The sequence below is a fragment of the Protopterus annectens genome, chromosome 1.part0 (genome assembly GCF_019279795.1).
Source record: "Protopterus annectens isolate FY-2018-M chromosome 1.part0, PAN1.0, whole genome shotgun sequence".
Classification (NCBI taxonomy): domain Eukaryota; kingdom Metazoa; phylum Chordata; order Ceratodontiformes; family Protopteridae; genus Protopterus; species Protopterus annectens.
The window spans coordinates 708,031,374-708,049,364 of record NC_056725.1 but is presented as its reverse complement, the minus strand read 5'-3'; the positions used below and the strand labels follow the sequence as shown (position 1 = coordinate 708,049,364).

Genomic DNA, 17,991 nt, shown 5'->3' with positions numbered 1-17,991 from the left:
TTTTACAATGGCTACTGTCGGTTCAATAGTCTTATCAGGAACTTCCCTTGAACCACTTAATCGTAATCACGGAAAGTTGCCGTCGAGATCTGCATTGGTGGCTTCTCCAATCAAATCTCGACCAGGGCGACCTTTATACCTCAACGTCCCGTTGCCACTGTGACTACGGACGACTCCCAGGTAGGGTGGGGGGGTCATTACCTGGACAGGTCGGTCCAAGGCACATGGCAGATCCAGGAAACGCATTTGCATATCAATGTCCTGGAAATGAGAGCGGTACTATTGGTACTCCAAGCTCTCCATCACGCTCCCACAGGGCCCGACATTATCCTATCCGACAACATGTCGGTGGTGTTGTACATAAACAAGCAAGGTGGAACCAGGTCTTACCCACTATGCAGAGAAGCCATGAGACTTTGGCACTGGGCGGTAGCTACCAACCGCTTTCTAATGGCAACGCACATACCGGGGAAGTCCAATGTGATTGCGGACAGATTAAGAAGGACCATTCTTTTACCCCACGAGTGGTCCCTCAACCAGGGTATAGCTGCGAAAATCTTCGACAGATGGGGTCTTCCTTGCTGCGACCTGTTTGCCAGCCCTCACAATGCGAAATGCAGAGAGTTCTTCACACTGTTCCCTTCTCAGGGACAAATGCCCAGGGACGCTCTGACTCACATTTGGTCCCCCGGTCTTCTCTACGCCTTCCCTCCGATGTCCTTCATGGATGCATCTGCTGTCATAACAAATGGGTTGTCCTGTCGTCAGGCAGCCCTTCGGTCGGCCGGATTCCAAAGTCTGGGTCCGGCTTCGGCTGATGTCGCACTTCACCCGACGTCATCTCTGCTGGTCTTCGGGTATAAAGGCATCAGCCGACGCCATTTTCTCCAGTCTTTCTTGCCGCTGGCGAAGCAGAAGCTGTTCGCAAGTGCCGGTCGGTCAGATCCAGAGATTCCTACTACCGAATACTACCAAGACTTCTAAAGCTAAGTACCCCGTTGGGGACTTTTTCTTGCCTCAGCCGATGTCAGAAAAAGTAAATAATTGCTTAACTTGTGGGAAACAAATACCTCATAAAGATTTCCACTCTTACTGCCTACCTTGTTTAGGCCCAGACCACGACATAGCTGCCTGTTTAGCCTGTTCTTCCTTCAACCGACGAACGCTTAGGCGTCGGTCGGAGTTTGCTGAACAGTTTTTCGGCTCAGATTTTGCGTACATTATGCCGTCGGATCATCCGACAACCCCAATAATTAAAAAACGCAAAGAAAAAGACCGACACTCGCGGTTTCGGCCGAAACCACGGATAAGCAAACCGCGAGTGTCTCGGTTTCGGCCGAAACCGAGAAAACCGGTCTATCCTCAGCCGAATCCATTACTACTACCGAGGCTCCTGCTAATTTAGTTGAATCGGCCTCTGTAACTTTGCCCACTACTGTGGCCTCTAGTGATTTATCAGACACCATCCCTTTGGATGTTTCTTCCCCAGCACGCGGTGCTGCTAGGCCTCCTGCAGCCATGTCTATCAAGGCCTTTGCCAGGGCCAAAGCAGCCAAAACTATTAAAACAGTTCCTGCTAAGGCCCCCTCACACAGACACACTTCTAGCTCTCAAATGCTTACTTTGGCAGAGGATTTGATTTCCTTAATTAGGGGATCCCAATCACACCCAGACAGGGCCTCTCAGCCTCCAGAAAAGAGACCTAGGACAGAGCCACCCCAGCAGGAGTGCTCTGATGATCCTTCTGAGGACTCAGACACTACAGATCAGCCAGAGGCTCCTTTGTCCACTTATGAAGACTCCGATGCTGACGAATCCATACCATCGGCCTCTCCTCCAGAGGAATTCTCTTTTGGGGAAACCTTACATGCCATGAGAGAGCAATTCCAATGGCAAGAACAAGATTTCTCAGACTCAAGAAAAAGGCTTAGAACTTTTCTGCACCTTCCACAACATAGGCCCTTAGCTATTCCTCCAGTTTTGCCTGTTGTGGATGATGCATTTAATGATGTTTGCACTGCACCTGATTCCTTACCACCAGCCCCTGCCAAACCTGACAGATTTTACAGGGTGCCTAACACTCATCACCATCTTTTCAGGGCCCCACTTGCAGATCCTGAGACTATAGCTCAGGGGCCTAAGACAGTAGCCTCTACCTCTACTAAAAACCCCCTCCCATCTGAAAGGGAAGCCAGGTCATTAGACAGATGGGGCAAAAAAGTTTACACTTCTGCCACTCTCTCAGCTAGAGTTTTAAACTGTCAGTTTCACATGATCTAATACCAAGAGTTTATGCTTGATCAGTTGACTAAGAAACTTTCTTCGGAAGAACCCTTAGATAAGAAATATGTTTTAGAAATGGTGAATAACATACAGCAGGTTAGTAACCATTCTTTGAAATGTGGCTATGATGCACTGGAGGCTTCATTTAGATCAGCCATGACTGGCACAGTGATAAGAAGGCATGCATGGTTGAAAGAGCAGGTCCTGCTGGATCATGTAAAAGCAAAGCTGTTAGATGCTCCTATGGATAAGGACAGTCTATTTGGTACCTCTGCTCAACAAGTAATGAAGAAAATGGAAGAAAAGGCAAAATCTGTACAAACAGTTAAGGATTTCCTACAGGTTCAGCCCCCTTGGTTTAGCAGAAATTGGCCTGCCAAAAATTGGTCCTTTCCAGACTCCTCAAAGACCCAAAGAGGCAGGTATAGACGCTCTAGAGGCAGAAACCAATCCAGAGGAAGTGCCTACAGAGGACGACAGTGGCAAGGTAATAACCAGCGAGGCACTGACACAACCACTGCCACTGCAACAGGACAATCACAGTGACTTGGCCCTGACACCGCCTACCAGAGAGCAAATAGCAGCACCTTTAGGCGGAAAGTTAGCCTTATTTTCACAAAACTGGCACCATATCACAAAAGACAAGTGGATTTTAAAAACCATAGACCAAGGCTACAGGTTCCACTTCCACACCTTACCAGTAAAAAGAGGAATGCCAAACTTACCTCCAACTCAAAAAACAGAAGCTCTAAACCAGGTAACTCAGCTAACCAACATGAGAGCTGTGGAGAGAGTACCAGTAAATCAACAAGGCAAAGGATTTTACTCCAGACTCTTCCTAGTCCCAAGAAAAGAAAAAACCTGGAGACCCATTCTCGATCTGTCCGCCTTAAACACATACATCATCGTCCCAAAATTCAAAATGCTGACCTTACAGCAACTTCTTCCCATGCTGGGCAAGGAGTGTTGGCTGGTGACTCTAGATCTCAAGGAGGCATACCTGCACGTCCCCATGCGAGCAATTTGCAGAAGATACCTCAGATTCCTTGCAGGATCAGAGCATTATCAATTCTCAGCATTGCCCTTTGGCTTATCTACTGCGCCCAGAGTATTCACAAAATGCCTGGCATCAGTAATCGCTCATTGCAGGCTCCAAGGAATCCAAATCTATCCATACCTGGACGACTGCCTGCTACAAGCGGACAACAAAGACAAGCTGACAACAGATTCACAAAGGGTCATTTGCTTGCTACAAGCTCTGGGTACACAGTCAATTTAAAAAAGTCAAGGCTGATCCCATCCCAGACAAGAACGTTCTTGGGTGCAGAATTGGACACAGTAAAACAAATGGCATTCCTGACTGCAGAAAAACAAGAACAACTTCCTCTTTACTTCTTGGCATTAACAAAGCAGAACAAATTAACAGCAAGAAAAGTACTGCAGGCCTTGGGATTCATGGCATCATGCATAATCCTGATTCCTCATGCCAGATTGCATATGTGAAAGCTACAGTGGTACCTAAAAAACTTATGGTCTCAACACAGACACAGCTTAGAAACCGAAATCCCACTAATCCCATGCCTGAAACAAGAATTCCTATGGTGGGCTCAAGCATGCCAGGCGAACCGAGGCTTGCCCTTCCGCAAAGGTCAAGCGACCCAGACCATCACAACGGATGCCTCAGACCTAGGCTGGGGGGCACACATGTTGGACAAATGCATACAAGGATTGTGGACTCCAGACCAACTGCACCTGCACATAAACCAAAAAGAAATGCTGGCAGTACAACTAGCAATCCAGAAATTCAAGCCTTTCCTCAAGGAAGGCCATTTATTGATAAGGACAGACAACACCACAGTCATGTGGTACATCAACAAGCAGGGGCACTCATTCACCCCTATGCAGAATGACTCTGGACCTTTGGAACATGGCTCTCAGCTACAACATCCAGTTACAGGCAACCTTTGTGCCAGGAAGAGAAAATACCCTAGCAGATATGTTAAGCAGAACCACCTCGGATGCTCACGAATGGATGCTGCACCCGGACATCTTCAAGGCCATCACAAGAAAATGGGGAATGCCACAAATAGACCTGTTCGCATCCCCTCTCAACCATCAGCTCAGGAAATTCTGCACAAGGACAAGTCACCCTCTTGCATGGAAGGTGGACTCCCTTTCCTTCAGTTGGAAAAGCCTGACAGCATATGCATTCCCACCTCTTCCTCTGATGCACAAAGTACTTCTGAAAATCAAAGAGGAACAACCAAGGATAATTCTGATAGCTCCGAATTGGCCAAGACAACACTGGTATCCCTTGCTGAGGAGCATGTCTCAGGGGAGAATGTGGACAATACCCCTGATGCCTTTGATGTTAACTCAGAACAACTACAACATCCTGCATCCAAACCTAAAAACCTTACAACTAACTGCCTGGAACATCACTTAAGAGCAATTAACCCAGACTTATCCCAAAGGGTTAAAGACATTATACTTGAAGCCCGCAGACCTTCAACAAGAAGGAACTATGCAGGAAAATGGAAAAGGTTTGCCACTTGGACTGCTGAAAGGGGAAAAGATGTGTCAAACATAGACATTGCTAACATCCTGGAGTACTTGGCAGAGCTTCTACACACAGGCCTGTCCTATTCCTCCATCAAGATACATGCTTCAGCTATTTCTGCAGAATACAGTTTTGATCCACCTGTCTTCTCGCACCCTCTACTCAGGCAATTCCTCAGAGGGATCAAGAATGTAAAACCTCCTAGGAAACCACCACTACCAGCATGGGACTTAAATTTTGTACTAGAAAAATTGACACTCCCACCTTTTGAACCAGCAGGAACAGCGGATCTGCAACACCTATCATGGAAAACTGCTTTCCTTCTGGCAATTACTTCAGCAAGAAGGGTTTCAGAACTCCAGGCCTTAATGGCAGTACAACCCTTTCTGATCTTCCATCAAGATAGAGTCTCCATGAGAACTAATCCCACATTTATGCCAAAGGTGGTATCCAGAGTGTCCTTAAACCAGGCAATCCACCTGCCTACCTTCTTTCCAAACCCACAGAACAGGGGGGAAAGGCTACTGCATACTTTGGATGTACATAGACAGTTACGCTACTACCTGGACAGAACCAAAGATAACAGAAAAACTGACCAGCTGTTAGTGGCCTACGCACCAGGAAGGGAAGGAAAAGCAATTTCCAAACAAACAATCTCCAAATGGATAGGAAATTGCATAAGATTCTGTTACTCCTACCATGGAAAACCAATGCCACAGAACATAAGACCTCATTCAACAAGAGCTACAGCCACTACCACAGCCTTCTTACGAGGAGTGGCAACCAAGGACATTATTGAGGCGGCTACTTGGACCTCCGTGCATACATTTGCCAAGCATTACAATTTACCTCTATATTCCAGATCCTGAGCAGGGTTTGCACTGCTGTACTGCAAGGGATCCTAACTACACCATAAATGTTTTTTCTTCCTCCACCCCTAGTTTAGCTATGGTATTCTACCCATTTGTTATGACTGCAGATGCATCCATGAAGGACATAGTACAGTTTTGTACCTACCATAAATGTAGATGTCCGAACTGGATAGCATCTGCAGTCAGGATTACCCACCCTCCTTCCCCTCTGTGGTACTCCTAGGGTATTTACACTCCTAATAGCTAGCTGGGGGGGGGGGGTCTCTTATGGTGTATTTGTTTGTATATATGTACATACATGCTTATTTTTTGTATTTGCCTTCTACCTTGTCTGCATACATTGGCATTTATCCAAATTTAGACTTCCAAGAGGGCAACTGGCATCTGGGGCAAGAAACACTGAAGAAAATGGCGTCGGCTGATGCTTTTATACCCGAAGACCAGCAGAGATGACGTCGGGTGAAGTGCGACATCAGCCGAAGCCGGACCCAGACTTTGGAATCCGGCCGACCGAAGGGGTGCCTGACGACAGGACAACCCATTTGTTATGACTGCAGATGCTATCCAGTTCGGACATCTACATTTATGGTAGGTACAAAACTGTACTTTCCCCCTCCTACCGAGGGTGATACAGAAGGCCATTTACTTGGAGAGCGAGATGATTTTGATTGCCCCGCACTGGCCTCAAGTTTGGTTTCCTTTCCTACAGAGGCATGCGATAGAAGGTCCATGGTTTCTGGATCCGGTGCCAGACCTGTTGACTCATCAGTCAGGACGGCTTCATCCGTCTCTCAGGTCCCTGAAGTTGGCAGCATGGTTACTCCACTTCCATCCTTAGTCCGAGACAATGCTCTTTTCGGACGTGGTCCACATACTGTCTTCTTCTCATAAACCTTCCACCATCAAACTTTATTCCAGTAAATGGAAAAGGTTTGCCTTCTGGGCTCAAGAATGGGGTATAGATCCTCTCACTGCACCAGTATCGGAGGTTCTGAATTTTCTGGCCTCCCTTTTTCAGTCGGGCTCTTCAGTTTCTACCATTAAGGTTCAGTTAGGCGATCTCTAATTTTCATGCTTCATTTGAACCTTCATTGATGTCTCACAAACTTTGTAAGGCCTTCCTTAAAGGGGCTTGGCTCCTTAGGCCTCCTTTATCTCATCCTGTTCCCCCTTGGGATTTGAATATGGTTCTTGCTGCCCTAACTGCCCGTCCTTCAACCAGCTGCTACTTGTGATTTAAAATTTCTGTCTTGGAAAACAGCCTTTTTAGTAGCCATAACGTCTGCTAGGCGAGTTTCAGAACTTCAAGCTCTTTGTTCTGATCCTCCCTATTTGATTTTTTACAAGCATAGAGTTTCATTGAGATTAAACCCTGCATTTATACCAAAAGTGGCCTCCTCTTTCTGTATTCAACAAACTATAGAACTCCCTGTTTTTTTCCCAGAATTCTCTAATAACGCAGAATATACTTTGCATCAATTGGACGTACATAGACAACTGCGTTTTTATTTGAATAGAACCGCTCAAACGCGGAAATCAAATCAATTGTTTGTTTCCTTTGCAGTGAACAAATTGGGTCAACCAGTAACAAAAACCTCCATATCTAAATGGATTAAAGATTGTATCATTTTTATTTATTCACAGGCTAACAAAGACCTCCCCTTTTCAGTCGAGGCTCATTCTACCAGGGCAATGGCTACTTCTGTAGCTTTTCACTCCAAGTTATCAATAGATGATATTTGTGCTGCGGCAACCTGGACTTCTCCGCACACTTTCATTTCTCATTACAAATTGGATGTGGTTTCTCGAGGCAGAGCTTCCTTTGGTTCCACAGTTCTCAGGAGTGTGTTCCAATGAGCCACCCGGGATGTAGGTGCTAGGGACGCTGTCCCATCTGTTGTGAATGTAGGCGAGATAGGATCCCATTACATCTTTTAGTTATGTACTTACCATAACTTTGGATGTATGGGATCCATCTCGCCTACATTCATAAGTACCCACCCTCCTTCCCCCTTCCATTCGGATTTAGAGGAGCTGTAGTCTCTTTTTTCTTGGCGATCTTTCTTGAAGAACTTTAGTTGGTTATAGTGACTACTAGTTTTCTGTTTGCATGGATGTATGAAAGCGAACAAACAAGATCTGGGGAAGCAGGTGTAGTGCATCCTGAGATAGGGAGTAGCCCAGCCAATGAGAGACTTCGTGCTAGTGTATTAGTTGCCGAGTCGGAGCCGATGGATCGGCTCCGAACCCATCTGTTGTGAATGTAGGCGAGATGGATCCCATACATCCAAAGTTATGGTAAGTACATAACTAAAAGTTTCACAAATTTCTTGTAGGTGGTGTATATGTATTTATGATAAAGGGCAGACTGTTGCTTTAAATGAATGTGTATATATAAGGGGGAGGGCATCTTCCAATACATGCAGTGATGATGCCAAGGCAAAACCTTGTTTGCTCGTGAGATGGCATGGCCTGTCAGCCATTAAAGTTGGGCTAAGCACCTATTCCTGGACTCTGTTTTTCCTCATGAAGGATGGTTGTTTATGCTGGATTTCTTATTGTCAAACATTCATTGTTGGAGTTCCGGACAGATGGTATGTATGTGTGTGTGTGTGTGTGTGTGTGTGTGTGTGTGTAGATAGGTAGATATCTCGCACAGCTGTGACCATCTTTGGCTTGGAACTGAACTGCTTTTGTATTGAATTTGTCCTCCGTGCTGTTGGCATCATACGTTTACTTCAGTTCCCAAGCACATTAATATGTAGGCAACTCATTTCAGGTGTGGTTGCGCATCTTTATCAGTAGTTCTTTACACACATCTCATGTAGTCAAGAAGTCCCCTACTCAGTGCTACAAAGATACTGATTTTCTAGCTACAAACTGTAGCAGTGACAGTGTCGCACATTACTGTAATCTATTTCTGTAGACCCTGATTTGATCTTTTAAATTTAGATTGTATCAGCATTATTAATGCATTCATGTGTGGTTGTAAATCTTTACTTTATTAACTAGAGAAATTAAATGTTGCCTTCATTTGTACTGAAAATGTTTTTTGGTTTGTATTTGTTATAGGTAGTTGCTGCTGACCATGTCCAGCTGATGGTGCCACTTGTGTTGGAGAAAAATCTTTGGTCATTCATCCCAGGAGAGGACACCATAATGAACATACCTGGATTTTACTTGGTACGCAGAGAAAATATGGAATACTTCCCCAGAGGGAGCAGTTACTGGGACCGCTGTATTGTTGGAGGATATCTTTCACCAAAAATTGTGACTGATAACTTTGAGAAAGTTGTGACAGGTTCCATTAACTGGCCAGCTATCGGGAGTATCCTTGGGTATGTAATTCATCCTGTAGTGTCCACAGATACTGTGACATTAGAGATACAGTTTGATACGAACCAGCGACTGTTTATTGATTTCTTGCCCTTAACAGTGATGGGAAACACCATGTTAATTGCTAAACCACATCGACTAGAGAAGTACGAAAATATGTGGAGAGAAACATTCCGAACTGTGGAGACTGCCAAGCTAAGGGCCTTGGATGAAGAGGATGGCGGATGCCGCTGTATCTGCCTCAAGATTATGAAAGCCATTTGTAGGTTCACTCCTGCCCTCAGCAAGCTGAATTCCAGCCAGTTGATTAATGTGGTCTTGCACATCAGTGAGAAGGAGGCAGATTGGTCACAGGCTGCTCTTGCAGACCGGTTCTTGCAGGTTGTCAAGGAACTCATTGCTTACTTAGAAGGGAGCTCCTTACCATGTATATTTAACCCAAAGGTGAATTTGTTTTCAGAACTGACTCCTGAGGAGATTGATGAGTTAGGGTATACTCTTTACTGCTCATTGTCTGATCCTGAGACTTTGATACAGACATCTAATTAAGTTGTGGTGCTGGTATTGTAGTAGAGTTGGTGATCCAGGGACTTCCAACATTTTCTTTCTCAGGTGCCTTGATAATTTCCTTAATTATAAATATTCATGAAATACTTAATGTTCAGAGACTGTCTGGATTTTTATTTAAATTCATTGTTTGAGAATGTGTGAATTGGGCTCTGTCATTATCAGATTGTAGTATGTTATAGCTTCCACTTTGCTCTTCATTTCAAGTTGTATGCCTTGCTGTAGACTGTTCATTAAAGGTTCTGACATCCCTTTTTCATGCAAGCAATCTTTTTAATCAGCAAGTGAGAAGAATGAAATACGAATCACTTTGGAAATTGTTTATATATTTACGTATTGTGTACGTGTATGGAAAGAATGTGTGCACGCACCATTTTTACTCCTTCAGGATCAGCCCCATGTTTCCCCTCCTTTTGTTTCTTACTGGTAACCTCCAGATTTCAGTGCTTTGCCTACCACCAGTATACCAGCAATTATGTGTTTAGCAGGGTTTGCAGAGTAGTGCCTTCCAGTCAGCAGCACTTGAGAGGTATTAGCACCTGTCTGATGTTCATCGTGCATACAGCTGCAGTCATAACAGATGGGTTCTCCTGCCGTCAGGCGGGTCCTCGGTTGGCCGAATTCCAAAGTCTAGGTCCGGCGTCGGTTGTCGTCACTTCTTCCCTGACGTCAGTGTGACAGGGGTATAAAAGAACCAGCCAACGCCATTTTCTTCAGTCTTTCTTGCTGCGCGGTGCCCGAAGCAGAAGCAGTTCGCAAGTGCCAGTCGGCCAGCTCCTGAAACTACGAAAATTTTGCAACCGAAGTCTTCTTGAAAGCTAAGTACCCCATTGGGGAAACTTTTCTTGCCTCAGACCGATGTCAGACAAAGTTAATAATTGTATTTCATGTGGGAAGCAAATACCGCATAAGGATTTCCATTCCCTCTGTATTCTTTGTTTAGGCCCAGACCACGACGTGTCGGTCTGTCGTTTTTGTGCTACCTTCAACAAACGCACCATTAAGCGTCGGGCGGAGTTCGCCCAGCATTATTTTGGCAAAACATCTAACTATATTATGTCGTCAGATACTCAGACTCCAGTTTTGTCTAAAAAGCGCAAAGATAAGGACCGACACACGAGGTCCGCTGCCTCTACCGACACCACGCCAAAGCCGACTACACGTGGTCCGGTTCTCAGCGAGGCACCTACGCAGCCCCTGACTACCGACGACACTTCATTGGCGGTGTCTCCTGTGCCCGAGGTCGCAGGCTCCTCGGCCCACACCCCGACTACAGATACCGAAGCCACTCTTGGCGGTGAATCTCAAAATGTGGACAGGTCTACCTCCTCTCAAGGTGTCTTCAGACCTTCCTCTTCTTTTTCCATCAAGGCTTTCAGTAAGTCTAAAGCAGCCATGCATTCTAAGAGACAAGCTACACAGGGCCCATCTCCAGGCCCCATGCCTAAAAAACAGATGCTTAAAATGGCTGAGGATTTAATTACTCTTATCAGGGGTTCTCAAACCCCCCCCCCAGACAAAAGGCCCAGAGTGGAGGAAGAATCCCCCTCCTCTGATCAGGGCTCCATTATATCAGAGCACTCTGATGAACAGGAACATTCTTACTCCCCTTTTGAAGACTGTGATGCAGAGGAGTCCATTCCCTCTGTATCCCCCCAGAGGATTACTCATTTGGGGAAACTTTGCATACCTTAAGGGAACACTTCCACTGGGAAGGCCAAGATTATTCAGATTCCAAGAAAAGGCTTAGGGAATTTCTCTTGCTACCTCAGCACAGGCCTCTGGCTATTCCTTCTGTCTTGGACATACTAGATGACGTGTACTCGGAGGCCTGCCTTAACCCGGATTCTCTACCTCCAGCCCCAGTCAAGCCTGACAGGTACTACAGGGTTCCTGACTCACACCAATTTCTATACAAAAGCCATGCTGCTGATCCAGAAACCATCTCTCAGGGCCCCAAGGGAATTAAGGCCTACACTGCTAAAAATCCATTACCTTCCGAAAGAGATTCCAGATCCTTAGAAAGGTGGGGAAAAAAGGTATATACCTCGGCCACCTTAACCATGATGGCATTAAACTGTCAGTTCCATATGCTAAAGTACCAACAGTTTTTGTTATCACAATTGAGAAGTAAAATGTCACAACCTGAACAACCAGACTTGAAGGAGTTGCAGGATTTGATGCATAGTGCAGAACAAACATACCTTACAATGTGGTTTTGATGCTCTAGAGGCCTCATGTAGAGCTGCTGTTACAGGTTCAGTCATATGTAGACATGCCTGGCTCAAGGAACAAACCTTACCAGATCATGTCAAAGCTAAATTACTAGATGCCCCTCTACAAAAGGATGTATTATTTGGTGCTAATGCTGAGGAGGTATTAAGGAAAATGGAGGAAAAGGCTAAATCAATGCAAACAGTGAAATATTTTCTACAGGTACAACCCCCACGTTTCAGTAGAAATTGGCCTTCCAAAAATTGGTCCTTTCCAGCCACGGACAGACCCCAAAGAGGTAGATACAGGCGCCCGAGGGGCAGAGGGCAATCCCAAGGATCGTTTAGAGGCAGACAATGGCAAGCTCCTACACAAAGAGGTGGTGAGGATAACTCACAACCATTCAGAAAGCAAGCCCAATGACTTTCCCTTTGCATGCCAAGCAAGACTCAAATGGCAGCACCCTTAGGCGGAAAACTGGCATTATTTTCAAAAATTGGCATATTGTCACAAAGACAAATGGATCCTGGACATTATAAACAGAGGCTACAGATTCCATTTTCACACCCTTCCAAAATGAGAGGCATGCCAAACCTGCCACACAATCAAAGGGCAGAGGCACAAAGACAAATTTCAGATCTCATAGACATGAAAGCTATTCAAGAGGTACCTACGCATGAACAAGGTCAAGGTTTTTATTCCAGACTATTCCTGGTACCAAGGAAGGGAAAAGATTGGAGACCTATTTTGGACATATCCATCCTAAACACATTTCTACTCGTACCAAAATTCAAGATGCTCACTCTACAGCAGCTTCTTCCCATGCTGGGCAAGGAGTCTTGGCTGGTAACATTGGACTTCAAGGAGGCATACCTGCATGTCCCAATCAGACAAAATTGCAGAAGATACCTCAGATTTCTTGCAGGTTCAACCCGTTATCAATTCTCTGCATTGCTCTTTGGCTTATCTACTGCACCCAGAGTGTTCACGAAATGCCTGGCATCAGTAATCGCCTACTGCAGACTTCAAGGGATACAACTATACCCCTATTTGGACGACTGCCTGATCCAAGCGGACAGCAAGCACATTCTTCTGAAACATCTGGCTTATGTAATAATGTTGTTGAATTCTCTGGGATACACAGTCAACAAAAAGAAATCAAGGCTAATACCTTCTCGGAAAATAATTTTCCTGGGTGCCAACTTGGACACAAACACCCAGATGGCCTACCTCACGCCAGAGAAGCAGGGGCAACTAACTCAATACTTCAGAACACTAGCAAATTGCACCAGGCTGACTGCAAGGAAAGTCCTGCAGGCTCTGGGATTCATGGCATCTTGCATCTTACTAATCCCATGTGCAAAGCTGCATATAAGGAAACTTCAATGGTACCTGAAAAACCTATGGTCTCAACACAGCCACAGTTTGGAAACAATAATACCACTAATTCCATGTCTTCAAAAGGAATTTCTGTGGTGGGCTCAAGCATGCCAAACAAACACAGGTCTCCCATTCAGCAAGCCTCAAGCAAATCAAGTCATCACAACAGACGCTTCGGACTACGCCTGGGGGGAGCACATGACAGATTGGTGCATTCAGGGCAAATGGTCCCAAAAAGAAAAGCACCTTCACATCAATCAAAAGGCAATGCTAGCAGTAATAAATGCTATTATAGCTTTCAAAGACCTTCTGCAACCAGGTCAACTATTGATAAGAACGGACAACACCACAGTAATGTGGTACATAAACAGGGAGGAACCCATTCATACCCCCTATGCAGACTGGCCATGTCACTTTGGAACATGGCCCTGGACTTACAAATCGAACTACAAGCACAGTACTTGCCAGGCAAGGAAAACACGCTGGCAGGCAACCTAAGCAGAAATATGACAGATCCACACGAATGGAAGTTGCATCCTCAAGTTTTTACAGAGATAATTCAAGCATGGGGAAGGCCAGACATAGATCTCTTTGCCTCCCACAAAAATCACCAATTGACAAAATTCTGCTTAAGGATTTTTCATCCAAAGGCCTGGAGAGTGGACGCTGTCTCTTTCAGTTGGACATCAATGACAGTTTATGCCTTCCCACCTCTTCCTCTGCTGCCCAAAGTTCTATTAAAAGCCAGAGCAGACAGACCAAAGATGATTCTCATTGCTCCAGACTGGCCAAGACAACACTGGTACCCACTCCTCAGGAGCCTGACGCATTCCCCACCATGGGCCCTGCCTCTAATGCCTCTTCTTCTGACTCAGCACAGCTGCAAAACTCTTTAGTCAGCTAAAAACACTCAATCTATCCACATGGAAGATTCCTTAGCATCACAACAGACCCTACTCTCCAAGGAGGTGCAGGATGTCATTTTGGAGGCCAGAAAGCCATCTACTAGAAAAGCTTACTCCGCAAAATGGAAACGGTTTTGTCTCTGGAATGAGGAAAAGGGCCAGGATCCTGGAAAACTGAATTTACCTCAAATATTACAGTTTCTAGCTGAGCTGCTAAGCAGTGGACTTTCATTCTCCTCCATCAAAATCCATGCCTCAGCCATTTCTGCAGAATACAACACTGATCCACCCTTATTCTCTCACCCCCTCTTAAGACAGTTCCTCAGAGGGGATAAGAATCTAAAACCCCCAAGGAAACAACCAATACCTGCTTGGGATCTCAATTTCATTCTAGAAAAACTGACCTTGCCTCCTTTTGAGCCAGCTGCCTCATCAGATTTGCAATATTTGTCCTGGAAAACAGCTTTCCTTCTGGCTATTACCTCAGCTCGTAGGGTATGGGAACTACAAGCTCTCATGACTGTGCAGCCTTTCATCATCTTCCATCAGGACAGAGTTTCCTTACGAACCAACCCGTCCTTTATGCCAAAAGTGGTATCCAGGGTAGCTTTGAATAAGGCTATACACTTACCTACCTTTTATCCTAATCCTCAAAACAAAGGAGAGAGATTGCTACATTCCTTGGACATCCACAGACAACTGCGTTATTATTTGGACAGAACAAAGCCTTTCAGAAAATCAGAACAGCTCTTTGTGTCCTATGCTATAGGAGCTCAAGGAAAGCCAGTTTCCAAACAGACAATCTCAAAATGGATAGCCCACTGCATACGCTTTTGCTATTCTTTTCATGGCAAAACCGTACCTACAAGCATCAGATCTCACTCCACAAGGGCCACGGCTACCTCTGCAGCTTTTCTCAGAGGAGTTCCTACCAAAGATATTTTGGAAGCAGCCACTTGGAGTTCTGTGCATACCTTCTTCAAGAACTACCACCTTCCACTATACTCCAAATCTAGAGCGGGCTTTGCCACTGCAGTCTTGCAGGACATTCTGGCTCCTCCTAGTTCCACCTAGTGCCTACCGCCCCTTTCTTAGCTTTGGGATTCTACCCATCTGTTATGACTGCAGCTGTATGCACGATGAACATAGTACAGTTTTGTACCTACCATAAATGTAGATGTTCGAGTGCTAATACAGCTGCAGTCCAGGTTTCCCTCCCTCCTTCCCCTCTTGGGACAGGCCTATTGGCTAACATCTCCTCATGCAACCTGATTGGGGTATTCATTCTTGATGTATTTGCTTGCACTACTGTATTTTGATTATATGGCATTGTTTTATTACACAAATTTATGTATTGCCGTCCTTCTGGGGGCACCTGACATCTGGGGCAAGAAAAACTGAAGAAAATGGCGTCGGCTGGTTCTTTTATACCCCTGTCGCACTGACGTCAGGGAAGAAGCGACGACAACCGACGCTGGACCTAGACTTTGGAATTCGGCCTGACGGCAGGAGAACCCATCTGTTATGACTGCAGCTGTATTAGCACTCGAACATCTACATTTATGGTAGGTACAAAACTGTACTTTTCTAGCAGAAGTTTCTTTTTAACATGTTTTCCCCATTAACTGAGAGAAGGGACTTCTGAGGGAAAGACCATCTATGTAGACCACACTTAGCAAACAGAACTGTTTTACTCTGGTGTATTGACTAGTGAGCTATTTCTTGCAGATGCCATCCTTGACTGTGTACAAGTGGTTATTGACATATTTTCTGCATTTATTTTGTTACCTGCCAGAATGTGTGTGTATACACACACACACACACACATATGTGTAGTGAAATTAGATGAAAAAAAAAAAAAAAATATATATATATATATATATATGTGTGTGTGTGTTACATCCACATTTGAAATGCAGATAACTGCCATCTAATGTGCAGTCTCACCAGTAACAGTTGGGTAGTGTCCTGTGCTGCCCTTCATGTCCAAGGAAGAATAGTTTCAGGCATGTTTCTCCTGTGACTTTTTCTGTTTAATTTAATGTAGCAGCACATATAAAGTAAGAAAAAAAATGAAGACATGAAAAAATGTTGTACCCCAGCGTGCAGTAAGACTGGCATTTGCTTTATAATATGATAGGTGTGGAACACAGGTAGTTGGAAGCTTTGTTAGCACAGAAAAACTTTATGGATTTGATTACTTTTTGGCATAGATTCTCATTGAGATAGTGACCTCTGTCTGAACATAACTGTTGCTTTTTTTTTAAATCTCTCTGTCTGTTAAGAATGTTAATTGGGGCTATCAGTATTATAAGCAATTTGGCTTTTTTTTGACAGTACCCCCAGAGTAGTTTTCAGATATTACATTTATGTGCAACTTCTGCTGCTTGTCAGGTTGTCAGCTCTGTAACCAAATTGTATAATAAAATTATTTAAAATTGGAAGACACGAACCGTTGCTTTTTTTTTTGTAAAAAAAAAAAGTGTAAAAAGAAGAGTCTGAAAAGTAAGTGTGTGGTATAGTCTAAAAAGTTTCTTGTGAAAATGTGTGAAAAACCTTCTGTCATACTCGACTGTAGGAGACCCAGCTTTATCACCGTACACTTAAGGTAACCTGTTAAAATGTTGACTAAAAAATATATTGTCACTGGCTTTAGAAATGGTCTTGTCTCCACTGAATCTTCATTTCTCAAAGTTGTATTTGATGTAGTTTCAGCTTCTGAAAATTAGTAGGAGTACATTGAAGGAGACCACTCTGAAAAAGGTTATGAAATTCCTCCAAGGTTTAAAGTGATTGCAGAGCACATGTTCATCGTGTTTCACTGTTGCAGTCTTTACACTTGGGTTATTCTGCTGGCAGGCTACTCGCAGTCAGCCTGAATTAAAAAGTCCTGGTCCAGCGTCGGATGCTGTTGCCTCTTCCCTGACGTCAGTGCGCCAGGGGTATATAAGATGCAGCCGACACCATTTTCTTCAGTCTTTCTTGCCGCGTGGTGCCCGAAGCAAAAGCAGTTCGCAAGTGCCGGTCAGCAGACTCCTGAGATTTTCGAACTCTAATTTCAGATCCAAAGTCTTCAATAAAGCCAAGTACCCCATTGGGGAAACTTTTTCTTACTCCAGACCGATGTCAGTAAAAGTTAACAATTGTATTTCTTGTGGGAAGCAAATACCTCATAAGGATTTCCATTCTTACTGTATTCCTTGCCTAGGCCCTGACCACAACATTGCTAGTTATCGGTTTTGTGCTAGATTTAACCAATGCACCATTAAGCGTCGGTATGATTTTGCTTTCCATTACTTTGGCCGAAGGTTTAACTATATAATGCCGTCGGAACAGCCGATGACCGGAGTTCATAAAAAGCGCAAGGAAAAAGAAAAGGACAGGCATCCGAGGTCCAAAACCGACGAAGCCTCTTCTAGGCCAGTCGCTGGTTCTCAGTGAGGCGCTTTCGCAGCCCCTGATACCCGCTACCTCAGAGCTACAGGCCACCTCCATCTCCAACGTGGAGACAACTAGGCCTCTGGAAACTCAAGGTATTGGGCCTACGGAAACTACTCCCTCAGATGGGTCCAGAGCAACTGAGCAGGCATCTGCTTCTGAGGGTGTTGTCAGACCTACACAGTTTTCTATCAAGACCACTTCAACAACCAAGACAAAGTCTAAAACACCTTTAAAGACAAAGAAAAGTACAGTTGTGTACACCTACCATAAATGTAGATGTTCAAGTGTCTTCATTGTTGCAGTCTGTGTTTCCCTCCCACCAATTTTTGCTTGTTCTCTTCCACTTCTTTTGTGGTGTATTTGTGTTCCTTTTTGGACACCTTTTGTTTTGGGGCTTCTGACATCTGGGGCAAGAAAGGCTGGAGAAGATGGC

General features: G+C 44.7%; 1 protein-coding gene across 2 annotated transcripts in view; it reads left to right on the top strand.

Moving 5' to 3' along the window:
• The window catches only part of LOC122794203 (mitochondrial dynamics protein MID51-like), a 386,580-nt gene extending 376,594 nt beyond the window's left edge, over positions 1 to 9,986 (top strand). For both annotated transcript variants that reach the window (XM_044062422.1, XM_044062430.1), the window contains exon 5: positions 8,788 to 9,986. In XM_044062422.1, the coding sequence (XP_043918357.1) occupies positions 8,788 to 9,600 (813 nt within the window). In that variant the 3' untranslated portion in view covers positions 9,601 to 9,986. The remainder of the gene's footprint in view (positions 1 to 8,787) is intronic.
• The last annotated feature ends 8,005 nt before the right edge of the window (positions 9,987 to 17,991 follow it).